Here is a 21,071-nt window from a genome sequence, read left to right on the forward strand (position 1 = left end):
AGCCAAACCATAATAAATAATAATTTTCGTATATTTTGGGCGATACGACAACATTGTGCACACTTTTTCATTCATACGTGTTCGTTTTCGTTAGATTAAGAATACATAATATTACATAGGTAGGTATATTGTTGGTTATTTTTTTTAAATTCATTAAGCCCTGCCTCAACCAAACTATAATAGATAAAAAATATTATTTTATTTATAAAATATCCAAAGATATATATGATTTAATTGCACAATTTTAGATATTTATAGATAGGTATACGAGTATTTTTTGACTATTATCTCTTATGGCTTGGTTTTCGCATGGTTTAATAAAATTGAATTTTAAAAACTAACTAACACCATCTTTAAATTGTAGTCTTATTTTAATGAAAACAAAAACATATGACTGTCAAAGTTTAGTGTGGACTATTTATGGCGGATCTTAACAGCCTACCTCCACCCTTCACTATTGATATCAGTGTATCCCAACCTTATTTGTGCCATGCCCTTCAACTTCAACGCTTCAAAAATGTCCTTTATATCAACATTTTTCGTTACCTAACAAATTTTGAAAAATAAATGAATTGCTTGAAATGAAAAATGTACATAAATGTACAACTCGGAAGAAAGTTGATGAGATCCTGCTAGGGCCCTAGGCACATACCTTGAATGATTAAATATTTTCATTAATTGGGTAGAAATAATACATGATTCATTTAAAAACATTTATTTGATATATTGATATCATAAATAATAATAGTCACAAATTATAAGGATTGAAAACGGCAATTTTGCATAGGTAATTATTATATTATTATTTTACCCATTTAAATGTAAACCGATTGTATTGCTGGAAATGCGTTATCAATGTTCTTGCCAAGTGAAATTTGTTCCCAATATTAATTAATATTCCGTTGAGATATTCTGTTCCGTTGACAAATTCCACCTGGCGAAGAGTCAAAAATATCAACAATTATATTTACAATGTATCAGATTCGTTTGAACTCTTTGTTAGTTTATCTTTTATTTCTTAATATGGGATACAACTTAAAAAATAATCGAATGGCATTCGTTAAAATATCAAAGAGTCAGATGAAAAAAATTAATCAGGCGAAAGCCAGTGCGCGTTAAGTATTCTGCACTATAATAAAAATAAATAAAAAATGGCGGTACCAGTTAAATAAATACTTTATGAAATTCCTCATTTTTTTTACATTTTCCTTACAATAATATTCGCTGAATATAATGTCCCATGAAAAACATTACTAAGTTTTTTCTTATATTTATATAAATAGTTACTTCTCGTACAGTCCTTCATAATGATGATCAAAAAATATGCACGTCCGTGCACACGTGTATGATAATATGGTGTAAATGACAACAAAAATATGAAAAAAGAAGATGTTTTATATATTATTTATTTATTGTTTTTTTTTGTTGAAGTATTAATGTACGTTTTCTGTTGTTTAGTGGTATCTCGAAAGACAGTTTTGTGATTGATGAAATAGATGGAGAGTGCTCGTCTATTCGGTGATGGTCCTGGTGGTCGACGACTCCTGCACGAGGTAGACTTGGCTTCCGGGCACGGAGGAGGTGGTGACGAAGGTGCGGTGCTTGGCACGAATCAGAGACAGGTTGCTCTCGGCACTGTCGGCGCGGTCTTCTGCGGCCTCAAGTTCCCTCTGGAAGCGGCGGACGCGAGTTACGCTCTGTTGGGACATGCCCTCCTGCAAAGAAAACGAAAGCAATTAAATGATTTAGAATAGATTCCGTCATACATCCATACAGTATAGGTCAGGGATGGCGAACCTATGACACGCGTGCCACTTTCCCCGCTTCTTTTTGTATGACCCAGTTGCTTTTACATTTTTAATTCTTTTGAACGTCGTCACTCGTCAGTCATCATTACCAAACCAAGCACTCACTCCACATATTATAACATATCACTGTAAAAATCGAGGAGTTCCCACTTAACCTTCAATTGGAAGTGATTAATCTCCAGTGTACATGCTAAAGACAAATTTTATGAAACGAATCTGAATTATATAATTTCATTTCCAAGCAATGACCAGAGTTCATTCAAATCATATAGGTATGTACTAGGAAATTTACATCTGTTTGCGTTCTGTTTATCTGCGTGAAAAGACATTTTTAAAGATGAAATATGTATGTTAAATCGAATGATCAGTATTAATAGATGACCTAATTTTGATTATATGGAGTAGGTACTAACTTCAAACCCTAATTTATTGAAATGTCATCTCAAAAAAAGCAATCGAATTACTAGAGCTGTATTTCAAACAATACATTGTATTGTGCTTATGTATTTATTATATTCAAAAAATGTTCAATTAATTGGCGAAAACTACATGGGTAATAACTTGAGTTGGCCTTTTGGTGCTCAGAGCTTAAAACATTTACAATTTGCCCCTTTACAAAAAAAAATACTGACCCCTGCTCTAGGTTATTAAAATTTACGATGTTTTTTGTCAAAGCAATGACAATGATAATATAGATATAAATAATATTAAGAAAATCGCAATATGTAAATTTATAAATATAATTCAAGGCTTCAATAGTTGCCCACATTGCCCACCTATTTTTATATTAGGCACTTTATACAGTAATGTAGGTACTTCCTATCTCTCTATGTAGGTACCTACTAGGTATGTTACCTTCGAAAGATTCTTAAAAAAAAATACCAATGAATTGTGCATTAACTAAATGAATTGTGAAAATACCTACATTAAAAAAATATAATTCCCATTAACAAACCTGTTCTTGGATCTGCCTCTTGTAGATGCTAAGTTTCTGTGAGGTCTTATCAAGCGAGTCTTGCAATAGTGAAATGTTCTTCTGGTCTTCTTCGCACTGGATGAGGACCTCCTTGACAGTGCGTTCCTTCTTACGCAGGATCTTGATGGTTTCAGCATGCCTTCTCTTTTCTTCGTCAAGCTCGAGTTCCAGATCACGCATGCGTGCTTCCAATTTGCTGATAATCCTCTTTCCTCCGACGATTGCATTGGTTTCGACTTCTTCGAGACGGACGGATAAGTTCTAAAACCAAACAACGAGTAAACTAATATAAGAGTTGTTCAATAAATAGTAGGTATCTTATAATTATTGCCATTTCATTTTCAAGACTAAATTGATAAGTGACTTTTAAGTTTAAGTTTAATGCCAATACTACGGCTCCTAAGACTATTTAAATGACCGATATAATTCATTTTCATCCCAATAACACCCCCGTTACACCCCGGGGACAGTTTTGCGGTTTTTTCGGAAAAAGGGCACCGCGTACAGGGCCTTGAAACGTGGAAGTTAATGCTGCAACCTCCATTTTTATTGAAAATGTCGCTAAAATGTGTACATTTAAAAAATATTGGCGTTTATTTCAGCTCGATCGGAGGTTAAATGGCAAAGTTAGATGCAAATAATTTTGTTATTAGAATCGCTAATCGGCAGGTTGGCGCGGGCGACGCAGTGCTGCCACATTAGATCGGAATGCTTCACTCACGGACAATAATTGTATGTAGCGGCATCAAGAGTGGGGAGTAGTAAAAATCTATATATTTTGGCACCAAATGGAAAAAAGTATATCGAAAAACCCTGGAATGATGGATTGGATATTTATTTTATATAATGGATGGATATTATATAGAAAAGTCTTAAAATAGTAAATTGAATATGTACTTCTTTTTAAGATATTTAAATAAAAATAATAATCTCTAATATTATATTTTTTAACTTTTTTAAATTCAACCTTTGCACTCTACGTATTACATTTAGAATATTTATTTTCAAATATTAAACCATTCCACCCCCGGGCAGCGCCGGGTTATACTGCTAGTAATAATACTTATATTATATTGATGTCCAGTTTATACCGAAATCGAGAAACTGCCCGTTACCAGCATACCATTTTACCAGGTTACAATCCGAAAATCATCACAGAAAGAGAGATTGTGCTATGTTAATATGTGCTTCGATCTTTAAATACAGCAGTGAAGTAGTTATCATTTATTTTAATATCTTGTATTAGGTACATAAGACAGATTTATTTATATGAACTTAAAATTTTAGTATAAAGTTTAGTATATAGTATATTGGAGTACATGTGTATTAATTCCTTAGTTTACATAACGTTGTAGGAAATGGCATTATTTACCTTGACTTCAATCTCCAAAGACTTCTTAATTGCCTCGATCTTGACGATTCTTTCCTGCTCTTCGTGGAGTACTTCTACGGAGTGTTTCAACTCAACCTAAAAAAGAGAACATGTCTGTAGAAGTAATTGATAAATTTAAAAGAAAAAAATAGTTAGGTAGGTATCTACTAGTTTTTTAATACCGCCCCAATACGACAGTGTTGAGAATTGAGTATTGTGCCAAAGTTCAGAGACGTAGACGCGAATGAACAAATTGAATTTTATTTTATTGCTTATGGTGATTCTCATCTGCGGCCACCACAGCCTGATCTGATTGTGTCCAAAACGATGGTATACATACCACTTTATTCATGGTATGCGATGTATCGGAAGGGAAATGCGGTTGAATTTGTTTCCATAAAAACAAAACAAAATGATTCACGTATCAACGGCTTACAACTTGTTGCCAACTGTATTATAATTATATTGTTAGACAGTTAGACTAAAATTTTGGCGCTCGGAGATACTGTGTGTGTATATATTATGTACCTATGAACGTAAGTAGGTAGGTTAATAATTACAATGTATTTATCTATCTATGCCAAACATATTGCAACTTTCCAATTTCGTACTACATGTAGGTACATAGGTATATAATGATAATGTTGTTGGAAATATCGCCGTCTCCACAACCGTTATGCGGACATATACCGTGGCTAACGTTAGGCCACCTTCAAAGTTGTGCTGACATTGCTTTAGGGGCGCCGGGTGGCCTCCTAATATTTTCGGTTGGCGTGCACAAAAGTGTGCAAGTTTCCTATTCTGATTAATTTATTAATAATGATTAAGCCTTTATAGGAAAAGCACTCGCGCTGTACGACGAACCTTATAGAAACTTGACATTTTTTTTTAAATTGCCAGTCGAAAAAATATCGGAAATGGTTGTCGGAAATGACCATGTATTATTTTGAAAAGTACCTACCTACTTAGTACTTACTAAAAGGTGATATTTCGAATATATTACTTCATTGACAGCAGAGCAATATTTTTTTTACATTGGTAATAATAATAATAAAGTCGATCAAATTAAGGGGGATTTTATCAGTGATGAAAATTATTTAAATGGCAAAGTCTATTAGAGCAAATCAAAATAAAATAATTAATTGACAGTCTCCTAATTCACACTTTTGATTGACCCATTTCTCATAGGATTCATTGCGATTTCATAGCGTTGTACGCAATGTAAAAGTGTGTCCGGAAACTTGTACGTATGCAGTTCACCGTATCACACTTCACCGTGAAAATAAATGTGGTATCGTAAATATATACCTATAATGTATATTAAATACCTTCCAACCATCCAACCTCTTTGGGTCGTACCTATAGTACTGACATAAAATTGTTTAAATATAACACGGTTCTTGTCTGTTTACTTTACACTTTACAGGAAGCCAGCAGCAAAAAAAAATTGAAAATAGCCGAAAATACTGCATTATTTGTTAGGTTAGGTTTTCATTCTCGAATTCATGAATTTTGCCGAAATGAAAGCTCGCGGCGAACTGTGCCATGGTGAAATGTTTTACGTACAATTTACATATAACCATGTAAAAGACTGAAACGGATGTGGGTTTATATGACGTAAGGAGCGGATTTTAGTTGTACAGATCGCCGCTAAAGCATCCGTAGTGATGGTGATGGTAGGTAGGTACAATGATAATGCTCATGTAGTGATTTATTGTTACCTGGACGCGCTGGTATCTTTCGTCGCTTATTCTCAGTTCCTTGGTGATCTCATCATAGTCTCCGGCAATGACAGAGAGCTCCTGTTCAATCTTGGATTTGCTGCTGGCGAGGTTCACGTTGATGACGGTCAGCTCATTGATGCGGGTCACGGATTCTTCATATTGTTGTTCAACAACGCGCTTGGCACGAAGGGCCTAATAAAAATACAGTCGATAGGTATAATTAATTGTTTCGTTCAGATTCAATTCTTATTAGAACAGCATCGCATTAATTACAATATAATACAATAAGTTTAAGGTAGGTACCTACTGCATGTAATTTAAGTAATTATTATCAGTAGGTAGGTATTCGTCGGATTCAGCGGGTCAATTAATTGATTCAATGAATAGTTATGTTTTTCAACGTTTTTTTTTACACAATACATAAGAATAAATTGACTATAGTTGTAAATAATAAATCAAATTATTTTAATAAAATAATTGATATCAAAATGAAGATAATTCTACGAAACTGACGAAATAATATCCACTCAGGATTAGGGTTCCCACACGTCCTCTTTTTTTAGGTCAATGTCCGTGTCCGGTATCTTTTTTTAAATTTTTATCGAATAATGCGTAATATGTCTTTTTTCCACTATGGACATTTTAAATTCCGTACAATAATATTTTAGTCTATAGATACCTATTATTATCTTCATAGAATTGTGGTACCCACCTTACTACATTTATTAATTGCATTTTATTACCGGATACCAATTCTTGTTTATTTATAAATATGATTAGGTATGTGAATACATGATTGTAAAATTATTACATTTCGGGATAAATTATTGTGATCTAGCAATCATTTTCGTTCCACGGGTTCAATTACAGTTGCAAAATACATCGCAGAAACACTCAGAATTGAGAAAATCACATGTATGATGTATGTATTATGAAATCACCGGAAATCGAACCCGGAGTCCCCGTACGGCATTGGAGTATAGAGCCGCTGGTAATTATGAAATATATCCTCTTTTATCATCGTCAAATATGGGAATATGAGAGAATTCATCGAATTCTCCATTTCTACGGAAACGATTGTATTATGGTCAACGGGAGTGTAGATACTTACGGATTCGTAGTTTCCACGGATTTCTTCGACTTCTCCGGTGAGTGACTGGAGACGGCGCTGAGCAATTCCGTATTGATCAAGAGTGACTTGGAGTTGGCGTTGTACTTCGTCGTAGTGAGCTTGGAGTTCGGTCAACTGTAAATAGATTTAAAAAATAATGATGAATTTAACTAATTAAAAACATGGGTTCTCATTCATGTGAGAGGATTCGTATTTCGAATATTTTCAGACGGTTCGGTGGTTCATTGTCATCGGACAGCCTTAACGTAGCCGTGGGATTTAAACCCACGAGCAATGAAACAGCGTGTGAACGCTCTAATCGCCACTTACATAACTACCCTCTAATATGGGCAAATTGATAAGACAACTGATATGAATGAGACTATTATGTTCCTTCAAAACTAGCATTACTGTCTCATTCCTTTGATGGAAAGTGGTAGGTATATATTTCCAAATATGTTGGACTACGAAAATACCTACTATAATATAGACAATATACTGTTTCGACTTATTTATAATACACACTTGCGAGGGATTCCAGAACGTTTTTGGTACTTATTATTGAACGGTGACTTAATTTTAACATCGAACTTCCAAGCTTTTTTGATTCATGCATGCAAGCTTGCAACTGCAGAATAATACATGTTTACCCATAAATTTTCTTGTTATGGCCGCGATAATACTTACTGTCAACAGTATCTCTGACAGTAAGTATATTATACGTATATAATTTTCCGATACCCTTATCAATAGGAAAAATACCCTTTTAATGACAGGACTTTATTTGACAAATAAAATTTCAAAGCATTTACGGATTCACTGAAATATAATAAAATTTTACATTATGTGTTGGTATATATTTGTCTCATTCTAGAACTATTCTACAGGAGCGATCTACTTGGGATGTCCAATACGTGACATTAAATATACAAATTCAGCGTATTTGAGCCCACGGGCCACGATGTTTGGCGCCCTCCCCCAACATCCCAACATATCACTAAAGTTAAGGGCAGAGTAATGTTCCACAGTGGTGTTCGCCAAATGGTATTCCGCGGAACTCAAATGTTCCGTGTAAAATAATGGGTATTCTGTGTATTTTTTAGCATTTTTTAATAAACAACTTTAACTCCATATTAGATGATTAGGAGATAAACGGCTCTGAAGTTTTAGTACTTAATAAAAAAATCTGAAAACATTAGTGTTGAAATGTATGTATAATCCCGTATTGTATTTTAAATTATGGCAAAACCAGTGTTTTATGGCTTAAAAATTTAGTAATAAAAATTAAATTCTATATACTTCTACATACTGCGTCGAGCGTTCGGTCGATAGTATTAATAAGAGTAATCTGTTAAATTTTATGAACACTGAAGATAATATTATAATGCGTGTATGGACACAATATCATAATGGAATGTAGGTACGTTTTTCCTACAAAGTCTAATGTAGCAAATGAATCTTCAATGTGACATTACTTTCAGCTAAGTTTATCACTAGCCTTAGTAGCCTTTTTTTCTTTGAAGTCTCAGTTCAAAATTCTTGTCGATACCTACCATAAAAGATCAACCTGTGTAGGATGAAGTTTTTCTATAACTGACTACTCACTACAACTAGGTACATTTTTCTGACTTACTTGGAGAGACTGTTTCTTGATTGTCTGTTGAAGATTGATGTTTGTCTTGTTGGCAACGTCAAGTGACATTTCCAGTTCTGTGATATGGATTTGGAGTTTCTTCTTGATGCGCAAGACTTCAGTCTTCAACCTAGTCTCAGCCTCGACGACGCGAGCGTTCAACTGCTCAATTTCAATGCTTGTCTGCTTGCTATAATTCAAATAGAATAAAACACATCAGTCAAAAATTAATACACAATAATTATTGCCAAATATGTTACCTATTTAGTTCCTTGGTAAATATGTAATTATTGTAGAAATAGTAAAATAATTGGTTTATATTATATTTTTAATTTGACATTATCAAGCAATCAGTCAAATTATTTATATACATATAGGTATTCAATCTTATGATAATATCGCCCGATTAAATATTGACGAGATTTTATATACTTATTATAGTAGTATCATGTCATGTGCGCGCGCACACTAGATTTTCAGGGATCGCACATTCAATAGCGATTAGCTACGTGGGTGTTCGACGTGCTAAGCCCCATTGCAATAAGCGGTTAAAAATTAGCTAATAATTAAAATTAAAACTATCAACCGAGGGGAGTACTTGATGGAATTTTATGTATTTAAGTTTTGTGCTACTTATTCCATTTGAGTCGTTTTTTGCGACCCGGGTTTCGCCTTTCGGCATCTTTAGGCTCTATGAGGCACTCACCAATGATAAATACATACTATCAGTTGAAACCCGGGTTGCAAAAACGACTCAAATGGAATATTAAGTACCTACAAAACTTAAATCCATTAGAATTTAGCTAATAATTATTTAAACAGGATTTAAAAGAAAATGATTGCTTTTTACACTAAAATTGTGAGAAATACGTTAATTAATTTAAGTATAAGATTTTCGTACTTTCTACGAGGCGACCACCTCAACTGATTTATCCGAAAAAATATTACCACACATAGGTAGCACAATCCAATCACATCCTATTTTTTTACAGTAAAACTTTATTTTTACGAAAATATTATAAGCACATTGAATGACCACCACTAGAAAGTTGTCGTGTAGGTAGGTAAGTGTCTAACAATAATTCTATGCCATCTCAATTTTACTTTTTTATTGTTCTAATTATCGTAAAATACTTAGTCATCTAGATTTTTTAGCACACTTGTAACATAATTAGAGAAAGCATTGGTTCTAATCTAAGGTTAGCTACCTACATATTTTATATTACACATATCTAATAATCGCTATACGTCAGCGCCGAAGGATTGAGGTAGGCTGTTAAGATCCGCCATAAATAGTAAACACAAAACTTTGTCAGTCATACGTATTTGTTTTGATAGAAATAAGATTACAATTTACAGATGGTGTTGGTTAGTTTATAAAATGTAATTAAACCCTGCGAAACCAAACCATAATAGATAATAGTCAAAAAATACTCGTCCATCTATAAAATATCTAAAATTATGCAATTAAATCATACATAACTTTGAATACTTTATAGATAGAATAATATTTTTTATCTACTATTATAGTTTGGTTAGGCAGGGCTTAATGAATTTAAAAAAAAGAACCAACGATACGTGTAATATGTATTCTTGATCCTACGAAAACAAAAAAGTGTGCACAATTTTGTCATATCGCCCAAAATATACCAAAACTATTATTGTTTGGCTTAGACAGGGTTTAATTGATTATAGATTATGAATGAGAAAATAATGTAAAAATCGACCTTTTATCCATAAAGTAATGCGAGCTTTTGTTTTCGAACGTTTTTAAATCGTCTTTTAATCCATCCAACGGCTCCATAAAGCTTTCGTTCATTTGCTGCTGGCATCGCGTGTCCATAATTTTAGCGTGACTCCTGCTGCTATGAACGACGATTTTTTGATTCCTCTGGAATCCTTTAATATCCATACCGGTAGAAGTTGAGATGTTTCGCATACTTTCCGATAGTAATGCTGCCTCAATAGCTTTTGCGGACTTTCCTCGGAGTACTTTCGCCGCAGAACTTAGCGCCGTATGCACACTGATTTGATTCATTTTGTTCAAGTCTGATTGCAAATTTTCCATCCTTTTTCTATTTTCCTGCGTATCTTCAATGTTTTTTTGAATAATTTTCTTTTGAGATTTCGACGAGACGCTTTCGGTCTGAACGTGCTTGGTAACGTTCGCGGCTGATGCCACCTTGCGTACTGAAAAGTCTGATCGCTTTGCTATTTTAAACTGGCAAAGATCTCTCTTGGCTCTATCGGAAGCATCTTGTGACAGACGATGTAGGTCCTCTTCGCTGTATGAGCGGACGGAATTTCCGGATCTATATGCAGCGAGACCGCGTTCGTTATTCCAAGGGAGATGGGGAGGAACAGCAGGTGTCAGACCCTTTTCTTTAGCATTGATGTAGTCTATCATTGGTTGATAATAATTGATTCCGTAGCCATAATTGTCCTCGTACACTGCAGTGGGGGGCTTTTCCCACTTCTTGACAAACCTTACTTTCGCAGACATTTCGATTTCCGTCTTTCACTAGACGCGGAGCATTTTCGTTGATAATCAAGGTTAAGATGATAATTAAGACTAACCGGGGCACACTTTGTAGAAGACTTTTGTAGTTTTTTGGCAGCCTTGATCTGCCAATAGTGTGATGTGTTCGGTGCATCATCCAATAGCATGACGTTTAATTTTAAACATCACGTCGCTTGTTCGGTCTATTCTATTCTGGGAACATTCTTGAGCTAGCGACGCTAGCCGGCGACATCGGGGCCATTTGCGTAAAGCCGCTCGATTAATTTTGCTTAGGGCATATCAGATAAATGGACTATTAAACTTTTAAAATCATTCGTACCATTGTATACAGCTCCTACAATGTTGCAGTCATTGCATCATTGCAATAATACATACAAGCTTGCTAAAAATAAAAACTGTTGATATTTTTAACTTCTTAATAATCTCGTGGGTATATTATGTACTCACCATCAAAGGTCTTCGTTTCGTGTTTTCAAGATACTTATGCAACACTACCATGGAATTATCATAAACTCTTATGTAAGTAGTAACTTCATAAACTCATCCTAACCCAATTTCAAACTTTCCAAGCGAAGGTTCAAATATTTTACATCACAATATACAATATAAAATTTTTGAATAAATACAAATTAACAACATAAGTACAAAAGATTCTTACATAAAATCAACTCTGTTTTTTTGCTTGAATAGAATATTACTAAAATCATCAGTAGTTAGTTACATATCATTGCTTAGATGTAAGTACATACCCACTCAATCATAAGTAGTAGTCAGTATTCAAATGTAGGTAGTGTGTTTATTAAAAATAAAGTAAATATTGAAAAACACAATGGCCGAGCAGTTACGCATCAGGCCTATAATGTCGTAGGTCATGGGTCTGATAAATTCGCTTGTTGTCTTTCAATATGTACTTGAACCAAGAATATGGACATAATAGGTCGAGCAAGTGGCTAACATCCATTTCTCGTAATAAACAACAATCTGTTAAAACTTGCACTGTGTGCAGGCCCATAATATTATGATCTTCTTAGGATTGGACATGGGTAATCTAAGTATATTGATACCTATTTTAATATTTTCAATATTTTAATTAAAATAAGTATTAAATAGGTAGGTATCTACCATAGAGGTAGGATTAAATTAAAAGAGGGGCAAGAAATCGGCTTTCTCATACAGCTGAATGAAGCAGGCCAACAATAGCCGATAACTTACGAAAAATAGCGACGCGATAAAAAAAAATCAGGGCATCACAGAGGATTTACTTTGGTCATTATAACGTACCCATATAATATAATGTTAACATTCAAATTTTGCCACAAATTGATTACCAGCCCGCCCCACCATACTTTTTCGCCATACTAGCCGGCTTCATCATACTTTCATATAACCTGACGCCCCTAGGTATCTACCTACTTTACCTACAGATCAACATAAAATTTTAATTTTTAATCTATTTTCTACAATTATTAATGGATTAAGAGACCATTGCAATAGGATAGGATTTCAATATAAAGTTTACCACCGATTTATGGTCGAAAAATTATCTCTCCGTATAATGTGAGGCATAGATGAAAATTTCATGGTTTGGTTCAATTTATTTAAGCGAATCATTATTTTCAACAATAAACACAATAACATCGAAATACCGATCGCGACTCACTGATGCTAATCTGGATCACTGTTTAAAAATAAAATAATCCACCTACATTCCCAAGTATGAAAAATTAATTGAATAAATCAATGCTAAAGATTCATTAATTGATTTGTCATTCTTTTTTGTTAAGTATATATTTTTGATAAATTATATATACTTTATAATGTTTTTATTTAAAACCTCATTAATACACGGTTATTGACTAGAGATTGTTAAAAAATACAGCACATATTTATTTGTCAACTACTATATACGTAAGTAGGTATATGAAGAACCTACTCAGTCTAAGTTACGTAAATTTTATGTTTAAGAAAATGTGCCCTCCATTCCATTTTTGGCGTTAAATGTTTGTAAAAAAGTTATAATAAATTCAATTGTATTCGTTGTCAGTGTGTATTAACCTTTTGGTGAGTGCATATTATAGTGCCTGAAGATGCCGAAAGGCGAATCCCGGGTAGCAAAAAATGACTCAAATGGAATAGTACCTACAAAACTAAAGTCCATTAGAATTTAAATTCAAATTCCATCAAGTACCTTCGGTCGATAGTATTAATAATAGTACCTATATTATATTACAATAAATATACAAATAAGCATTGGCTTAGATATGTTATATTTACCAAACCGGGACAAAAAATTATATTCAGATGAGACCATTCTTTCTATTAGCGTTCCTTCAATTATATTTTTTTTTTTTAAAGTTACAAATTGACCGAGAAACTGGGACAATCCCGTTCATACGTATTAATAATTATCTGCCAGCTGGTGTAACTTCTTGGAAATGGTGACATGTAAATTGTACGTAAAACATTTCACTGCGAGCTTTTTCTATCGGAAAGAGATGACCGAATACCTACTATACGGTCTCCAATTTTATTAGATTCAATATGAACATTAATTCAATTTTCATAGCCGATTTTGGCAAAATTCATGAATTCAATAATGAAAACACAACCTAACAAATAATCCAGTAGGTAGGTATATAGGCTATTTTCAAAATTTGTTTGCTGCTGGCTTCCTTAAAGTGTAAACCGACAAGAACCGTGTTTAATTTAGACATGAATATTATGTCAGTACTATACGACTGAAAGAGGTTGGACGGTCTTTAATAGACGGGCATATATTTCTGATAAAAAATTCACGGTTAAAGTCTGATACGACGAACTGCATATGTACAAGTTTCCGGACACGGTTGGAAATGGGCTTCATTAGCATTAACAAAATAGCAAAATTGCTTAACATTTCGTTATTTATTTAGGACGTGTAGGAGAAAAGGTATTAAGTGGATAAGCTTTGCAAAAATAAAGTTGATTGATAATATATTTTTGTGAAGGATAAGCAAAAAAACAACTCGATATGGATTGCTATAATTTAAAATTTTGAACGGACAAAAATAACTTTGCAGAAAAAGCTCTCGACATTTTTTATATAATCTATGCTCTCGATTTTGCTATGACTTGGCTCTCTACTTAGGTACTACTAACTATATTGACATAGGTACAGATGATTCTTGAATGACACAATATAAAGGCATTTCAAAATGGAAATAGTAAGAATTATATCGACGGCCCCAGGAAAAATAAATGTTCAGGAGAGCGAAAAAACTAAAATATTTACGCTATTAAATTCATCATATACAATGAGTAAGTTTTTTCTTATCTTATTTAAATAAATCAGATAGACCATTTTATGGTCTATATTCCTATCAAAATTTAATGGTGATTAATTAATTAACAGCTGAGATAATGTCCAAAAATCGTTTTTATTTGGAATAATATTACGCACTTTATATTTCGACTCGATTCAACATGCTTTTGCGCGGACGAAATAGATTACTGACTCCGCATAACACATTCATATTCTGAGATAGAAACCTTATTTTACGTCGCATTTTTCTTTCTCTATACGATTTTATTAATTACAACTATAGTTATAACGCTCTTTTACGGAAAAATTGACATTGCGCAATATTTAACTCGAAATAGTACAGCGTGTCTATAAAATCTTAACAAGGGATAGGTATAGGGACATATTGATATATATATATTTTTATACGGAGTTTTTATAATTTAAATGTATTTAAGTATGACTTTTTATGTTTTTTTGCAAATTATTATTGATATTTTTATAAATAATCAGAATATGTACATTACGAAATAATAAACATTCAGGAAAAATGTTTATAATGGAATAATAAAGAAGTTATGAGGAAATTAGTACATAACACTACTTACTACACCATCAATAAAATATCTATTTTTTATACCTACTTCGTAACAAATTTGTCATTAAAAATATAGAATAGATAGAAAAAAAACAATGTAATGTTAATGGTCATGTATATCGCTAGAACAATTTTAATTTAATTAATATTCAGTACAATTATCGAAACCAGAGAGATAATATATTTCATTAAATAAATCATTATAAGTTCGTTAATAGTTTACATAAAGGATATACTGAGTGAATTAAATTAGTAATTATTAATTCAATTTTTGCAACATAATATCTTTCTGTAATTGATCTTGTAAAATTATAATTAAAAGCTTATAAATACTGATACAGTAATCATATTAACTTTCGTTTTGTTTTTCTAATGTTTATTGTTGATATGAGTTTAATTATCGATTAGTAAACATAGTTGAATTATATTTAATTGTCAACATAAATCATGAAACATTAGTATAAGTACGTCTTAATTGAACTCAGTTATGTTAATTAATACGAGGTGTCATGATTGCAATAATTTATTTGGAAAGATAAAATAAATATGTACCTCCCCAACATTGTAATATTTAGTTTAAAATTTAAATAATCGTGGTACGAATCTGCATTTTTCTAAACGGTTGGCTTTTAACTAGTATTTTCTTTAAATGATACATTATATTGTTATCTAATCTAATCAATTACGTAGAGTTTTATTAAATACTTTCTCAAAAAAACATAGTTTAATATCAATTATCATTCATAGCACTTTATTCAACTTACTATTTTGATCGATCTATATAACTCCGATAAAATAGTAATTACTATTTATGCTAGTTTTCATATTTTAAAACAATCATATTCAATAAATTAATACGAGGTATGTATATATGAGAGTAGGTACAAGATTTTTCAAAACCAATAATTGATATTTTGTTCGATATTATACCTACCGGGGATACCACAATATGTTAATCCCATCTCATACATATTATTTACCTAGATTCTAGACAACAATAAATGATTCATAAACTGACTATTATACACGTTTTTCGGTAAAATTCTATTGAAAATAATAGATAAAATAAGTTTTCAAAAAACCCGGCTAATCTTTTCTTTTAGGTGACCGACATGTAATAATAATTTATAATCCACAGAGCTCGTTTTCGAGAAACATTCAATGTACAAAGTAATAATAATATATACCCTTTTATATTATTGCAAACATAAAATTAACACGTCGGACGTATTTAAGTTTTACAATGAGCTTAAGTTGGTCCCAATGTGTACAAATCAATTAGTAAGCCTTTCGGAAATTCTCACCATTGAAAGAGTAATAAAAATGATTTTTTTCACTTTCTTAAGTCATAAATATTATTCCGTAATTAGTAAGAATTTTACTAAGAGAATAATAAAATAAACTCTCTTGTATTTGCTAGCTAGATAAGTCCTTCCTTTTAAATAATAAAATATTTTGTAATTTAAACATGAAAATACTGCCTAGTTGTTATTATCGATGTACAAGACTAATTTAATCAAAATGTGTCATACTGTACCGAAAATAAAATAATGTTATGAAGTTAAAACATAATATTATAGGTATAAGCATCGGCCTATAACATCGTAGGTTCCGAGTTTGAATCATGGGTCTGAAAAATAGATACAAATTGTTTTTCAATTTGTGGTCGGAGTCAGAGTACGTACCTAATAGGTTGAGCAAGTGGCTGACATCCATTTCTCGTAAAAACAAAACCTGTTCTCCAATCTGTGAGGGGCCTCATTAGGATCGGACATGATCGGATATTTTAGGTGGGTACATTTTTAATTGCAAAACAATTTGTTTTCTAGTAACAGGTAATAATATTTAATTAAAATATGTCGTTTTCTGCTGGGTATTTATTTAAATTAAGTTTATTTATAATTACATACTTTTTTTACTCATCTAAATAATTGAAATAGTGAATTATTATAATGATATATCCATATCGTTTTCTATTAGATATTTGTTTAATATCAAATAATATAACAATTTCAAACTTAAACATTACGTACAACATTGTTTTTTGGGTATCTAAGTAGAAGAGTAATTAACCGAAAATAGTCGAAGAAAGCTTGTGGAGGTCTTTATTTTGCGGTGGATTTAAATTGGCTGATGAATCAAAATTTATATTTAAACATTATTACTGTGTCCTAGTGTATTAAAAGCACCTACCTATATTAGTACAAAATAATTCTTTTCTATTTTGTTTGTTTTATATTCAATAATATAATATTTTATATATAAAACACTAGTACTAGTGACTAGTGAGTAACTTTTTAACTAAAACTGCATTTACCTACTGCAAATTCCAATATTTTCCGAAGATAAACCAATATATTTTTCGAAACTAATGTGATACGTCCAATGACATTAATATGGACGAAGCATCTAGAAAATAAAATGACACTCACTTTGTGTCGGGTCTGCCGGATGGCGAAATTCATATTTTAATATCGGTATCCTACGCTCAAATGAACATTCTGCTTGCAAGCGGTCTGGCGACACCGCTGGGTCTGCCCATACAAAATTTCTGACTGTCAGGTTTCGACTCCACCGTTATTATTGTGTTACAAAATGCCAATGTGCCTAGTTAAAAATTGTAAAAAAATCTACTAAACACTCCAAGAAAGATGGGATATCACTTTGCATGTATTAGTATTATTTATTATTTATAAAATGCAATTTTAAGATATTGATGAATGTTTATTCAATGCAATTGAATGACAGGAACCATTGGACAGTCAGTCGCCTGTGATTCGCTGGGCTCACTTGCGTCTAATCTCCGAGAAGTCGTAAGTAACCGAGAATCTGTTTCTAACGCAATGAGTCATGCCACTAATACGCCATTACAATAAAGGTTATATTACTATAAATTCTCGAAGCTTGTATCGCATAATGGAAACGGATACGTCAATGGTCACGTGACATCTACCTATACATCTGTGAATGACTTTCATGCACAATTTCTCGTGCGCGCCGGGTATGAAGTGAGTCGTCCATTTAATATGTCATTGGATACGTCAATATAAACCATGCCGTATATTAGGATCTCCGTTAAAGACTGTTATAGCAAGTAAAACAACCTTCTTACTCGTAAAATAAAACGCAGTACACTTTTTTTATTGATATATGACTATACTCCACGGATATTTATGTGAACACAAATTTGGTCGATGCGATATGTAGATATAGAGCACCATTGTCAAAAACCTAACTTTGTCAATTTTTATGCTAGAGACCTGAAATTTTTACAGGACATGCACAAAAAATATGATATTATAAAAAGCTAATAAAACTTAAAACGCTATTTTCATATCATGGTTTTTCCTGGGGCCGTCGATATAAAGAACTTACCGGATAGCTTCGATCTCTTCATCCTTCTCTTGCAGACGACGTTCAGCCTCATGACGGTACTGGGCGAGCTCGGCGGCCATCCTTTGGCTGCGCTGTTCCTCAGCCTTGCGACCCTGATAATTGAGGCATCAAAATTAATCATTGTGAAAAGCCGTTAGCTAATTATAAAGAAACATACTTATATGATGCATCTACTGTTCCATTTATCGTTGAACATTGAGCTAATTTACAACTAGGTATAAGAGTAATATATGGATAAGACTAAGAGTAAATACTGCTAAAAGACTGGCAGCCGCTAGATGCAATAACCCGATTTTTAGGGCATATATCGTATCTCCCATTCTCGTGATATGCATCAGCTAAGTAAAAATTCAAAAAAAAATAGTAGTAAGACTTACAGCCTCGGCTTCCTTGTAAGCGGCGGTCAACTCCTCGCGCTCGTTCTCAAGACGACGGAGTTCCAGCTCCAACTCATGGAGACGGCGGGTGAGGTCAGTCAACTGGTTGCGGGCATCATGCAAGTCATCTGGTCAAACACAAAACAATACTATTGAATAAGTGGGTTGTCAATTTATTTATTACAAATTAATAAGTAGATAATCTAAGTAAATAAAAATAAATAAGTTGATTTATCATTAAGACAATCCAATTTTAGGCTTTTAGAATCAATTGAACAAGATTTTTATATCACAAAAAAATGGGATAGTAAAAACATACAATCTGGTCTTTCTGAAACAGTTATAAAAAAATCTTTAAAATTATATGAACCGTCCCAGAAATGTAAATAACGACTATATTATTATTACCAACGTTTTAATATGATATTAAGTTAGTAAGTCTAAGTACATACTTAGTAAAAAATACTTACGTAGGTACTTAACTATTTTTTTTATTCAACGAATAATTCACAAGATTTAAGAATGTACTTAATTTGAAAACACTTCTGAGAAATGTATAACCATTAGCAAAAATCTTTTTTGAAAAAAATACGACACACAGCAGGAATTAAACCTGCGTCTTTCGGGATTCGCGCCCACGCGCATTGACCTTAACTTACTTACCGAAGTAAGTACCTACCTTCAATTATTTTATTAATTTGACAGATTAGATTGCCTTATTCCGTTTTATCAATTTCATTTTTTACAAAAGCAATACCAAAGTGACATAATACGAGTATCTTATTCCAAGATTAAAATTTCCGAATACTTGTCCCAGTGGAACTAAACAAGTCTGGTAATTTCTCAGCTGAAATATTGACTAATAAAACAACCAATTGAATTATACCAAGTATTATGCTATTATTTCGAATGTAGGTTATGCCCCCCACAAGGTAGGGGTTGACAGGGCTCTAGCCTGAGGGCCCGGCGTGACGAGTCGACCAATTAAGTGAGATAAAACATCACAAATTTGCTTTAATAGTAATAAAACTCGCCTGCGGCTCTACTTTACTTCAATAATAATATTAATATTGATAAAAAAATTGGTTTTACGATACAATTTTTAACTGTGAATAACAAGTAATAACTGAGTCATAACTGAGTTAACAAATGAATGTAGGTACATTTTAAAAATCGCTAAAAATACACCTTAATTTTACCGCGTACGCCATTTGGAAAAGCTATTCCAGTAAGTCACACTGCCTTTACCCTTAGCGATAGGTAGTGGGCCCGCCAAACATCCTAGCCTTGGGGCCCGCTTCAAGATGTGGGGTCCATGATGTAGGTAAGTACATATTTTTGACGAAGAAGGGAAAGAGAAAAGTAGGGATTAAAATAATTCATTTCTCACCGGAGAGCTTCTTGTTCTCCCTGGCGAGAGAGTCCTTCTGCTCCCTGGTCTTGTCCAACTCATGGGTGATGCGCTGGATCTCTACCTGCTTGTTGCGGAGGTCTCTCTGGGCTTGCTCGTACATCTGCACGGTTTCCTCAAGGCGGGACTTGATCTCAATGTTGATACGCTCCAGCTGTTCCACGCGCTTTTGCAGCTCGCGGGCAGTGTTGTTGGCCTTCTCCAAGTCGATGATGAGAACCTCAACCTGTGCACAGAATAAGCATACTTAACAACATGTTTGAATTCTACGGTATAAATGAAAAGGGACATGAACTCTTAACTACCTACATAACGGGGAAATTGCTATATTATGTACCTTCCTACAATACTTATCGGTGTAGGTAAGGGGTAAGCACTTTTTGTATACAATACCCGCATATATATTATAGTCACTGTACATACCAAATAGCGTAACCCTCACTTTACACCAAAGTGTCATTTTGATGGTAATGGACTTATTGCATACTCTTACACAAACTGGTTAAGTTTCATAAATCCCAAAAAAATATTTAACATCAAAATAATTCAAAACTATTTTTTAAACCATTTGTAACTTGACAAAAAATGTTCAAGCCAAATGCTGTAACGCTCTCTAAACGTAAACCACAGGATACGTAGGTACAGAGTAAGCCACTCAATTTGTAATACAATAATATAGGTATATAATAATAAATAAAATATATTAAGTAAGTATATAGAATAATAAGTAAATCTAATGCCAAAAAAATCTAATTCTCTCTATCTAATTCTATCTCTTCAATTTAACGTAAATTTCATCGTAAGTATATAGGTAAGTATATTAATCTTATCTGTAAATAGTTTGAGAAAACGTTCAACATATTA

The 21,071-nt window shown here is 32.9% G+C and overlaps 2 protein-coding genes across 2 annotated transcripts in view; both read right to left on the minus strand.

Annotated features, from left to right (window-relative positions):
- Positions 1-699: 699 nt before the first annotated feature.
- Positions 700-21,071, minus strand: part of LOC147079985 (paramyosin, long form-like) — a 38,047-nt gene continuing 17,675 nt past the window's right edge. Inside the window, exons 8-16 of the mRNA XM_085947474.1 lie at positions 20,187-20,433; positions 18,797-18,924; positions 18,399-18,511; positions 8,625-8,814; positions 6,992-7,126; positions 5,878-6,072; positions 4,157-4,252; positions 2,764-3,045; positions 700-1,715 (exon numbers count right to left, since the gene is read on the minus strand). Coding sequence (XP_085803600.1) covers positions 1,512-1,715; positions 2,764-3,045; positions 4,157-4,252; positions 5,878-6,072; positions 6,992-7,126; positions 8,625-8,814; positions 18,399-18,511; positions 18,797-18,924; positions 20,187-20,433 — 1,590 coding nt within the window. The 3' untranslated portion in view covers positions 700-1,511. The remainder of the gene's footprint in view (positions 1,716-2,763; positions 3,046-4,156; positions 4,253-5,877; positions 6,073-6,991; positions 7,127-8,624; positions 8,815-18,398; positions 18,512-18,796; positions 18,925-20,186; positions 20,434-21,071) is intronic.
- LOC147079986 (paramyosin, short form-like) lies at positions 10,205-12,849 on the minus strand. The gene has a single exon (XM_085947487.1). The coding sequence runs from the start codon at positions 11,125-11,127 to the stop codon at positions 10,321-10,323; it is 807 nt and encodes a 268-aa protein (XP_085803613.1). The 5' UTR covers positions 11,128-12,849; the 3' UTR covers positions 10,205-10,320.

The sequence above is a fragment of the Rhyacophila brunnea genome, unplaced genomic scaffold (genome assembly GCF_057557595.1).
Source record: "Rhyacophila brunnea isolate RB1 unplaced genomic scaffold, BYU_Rbru_1.0 scaffold_1, whole genome shotgun sequence".
In the NCBI taxonomy this organism is placed as follows: Eukaryota; Metazoa; Arthropoda; class Insecta; order Trichoptera; family Rhyacophilidae; genus Rhyacophila; species Rhyacophila brunnea.

What these genes read in the sequence shown, in the direction of transcription:
- LOC147079986 (XM_085947487.1), bottom strand. Translation starts at nt 11,127, where the DNA reads ATGTCTGCGAAAGTAAGGTTTGTCAAGAAGTGGGAAAAGCCCCCCACT.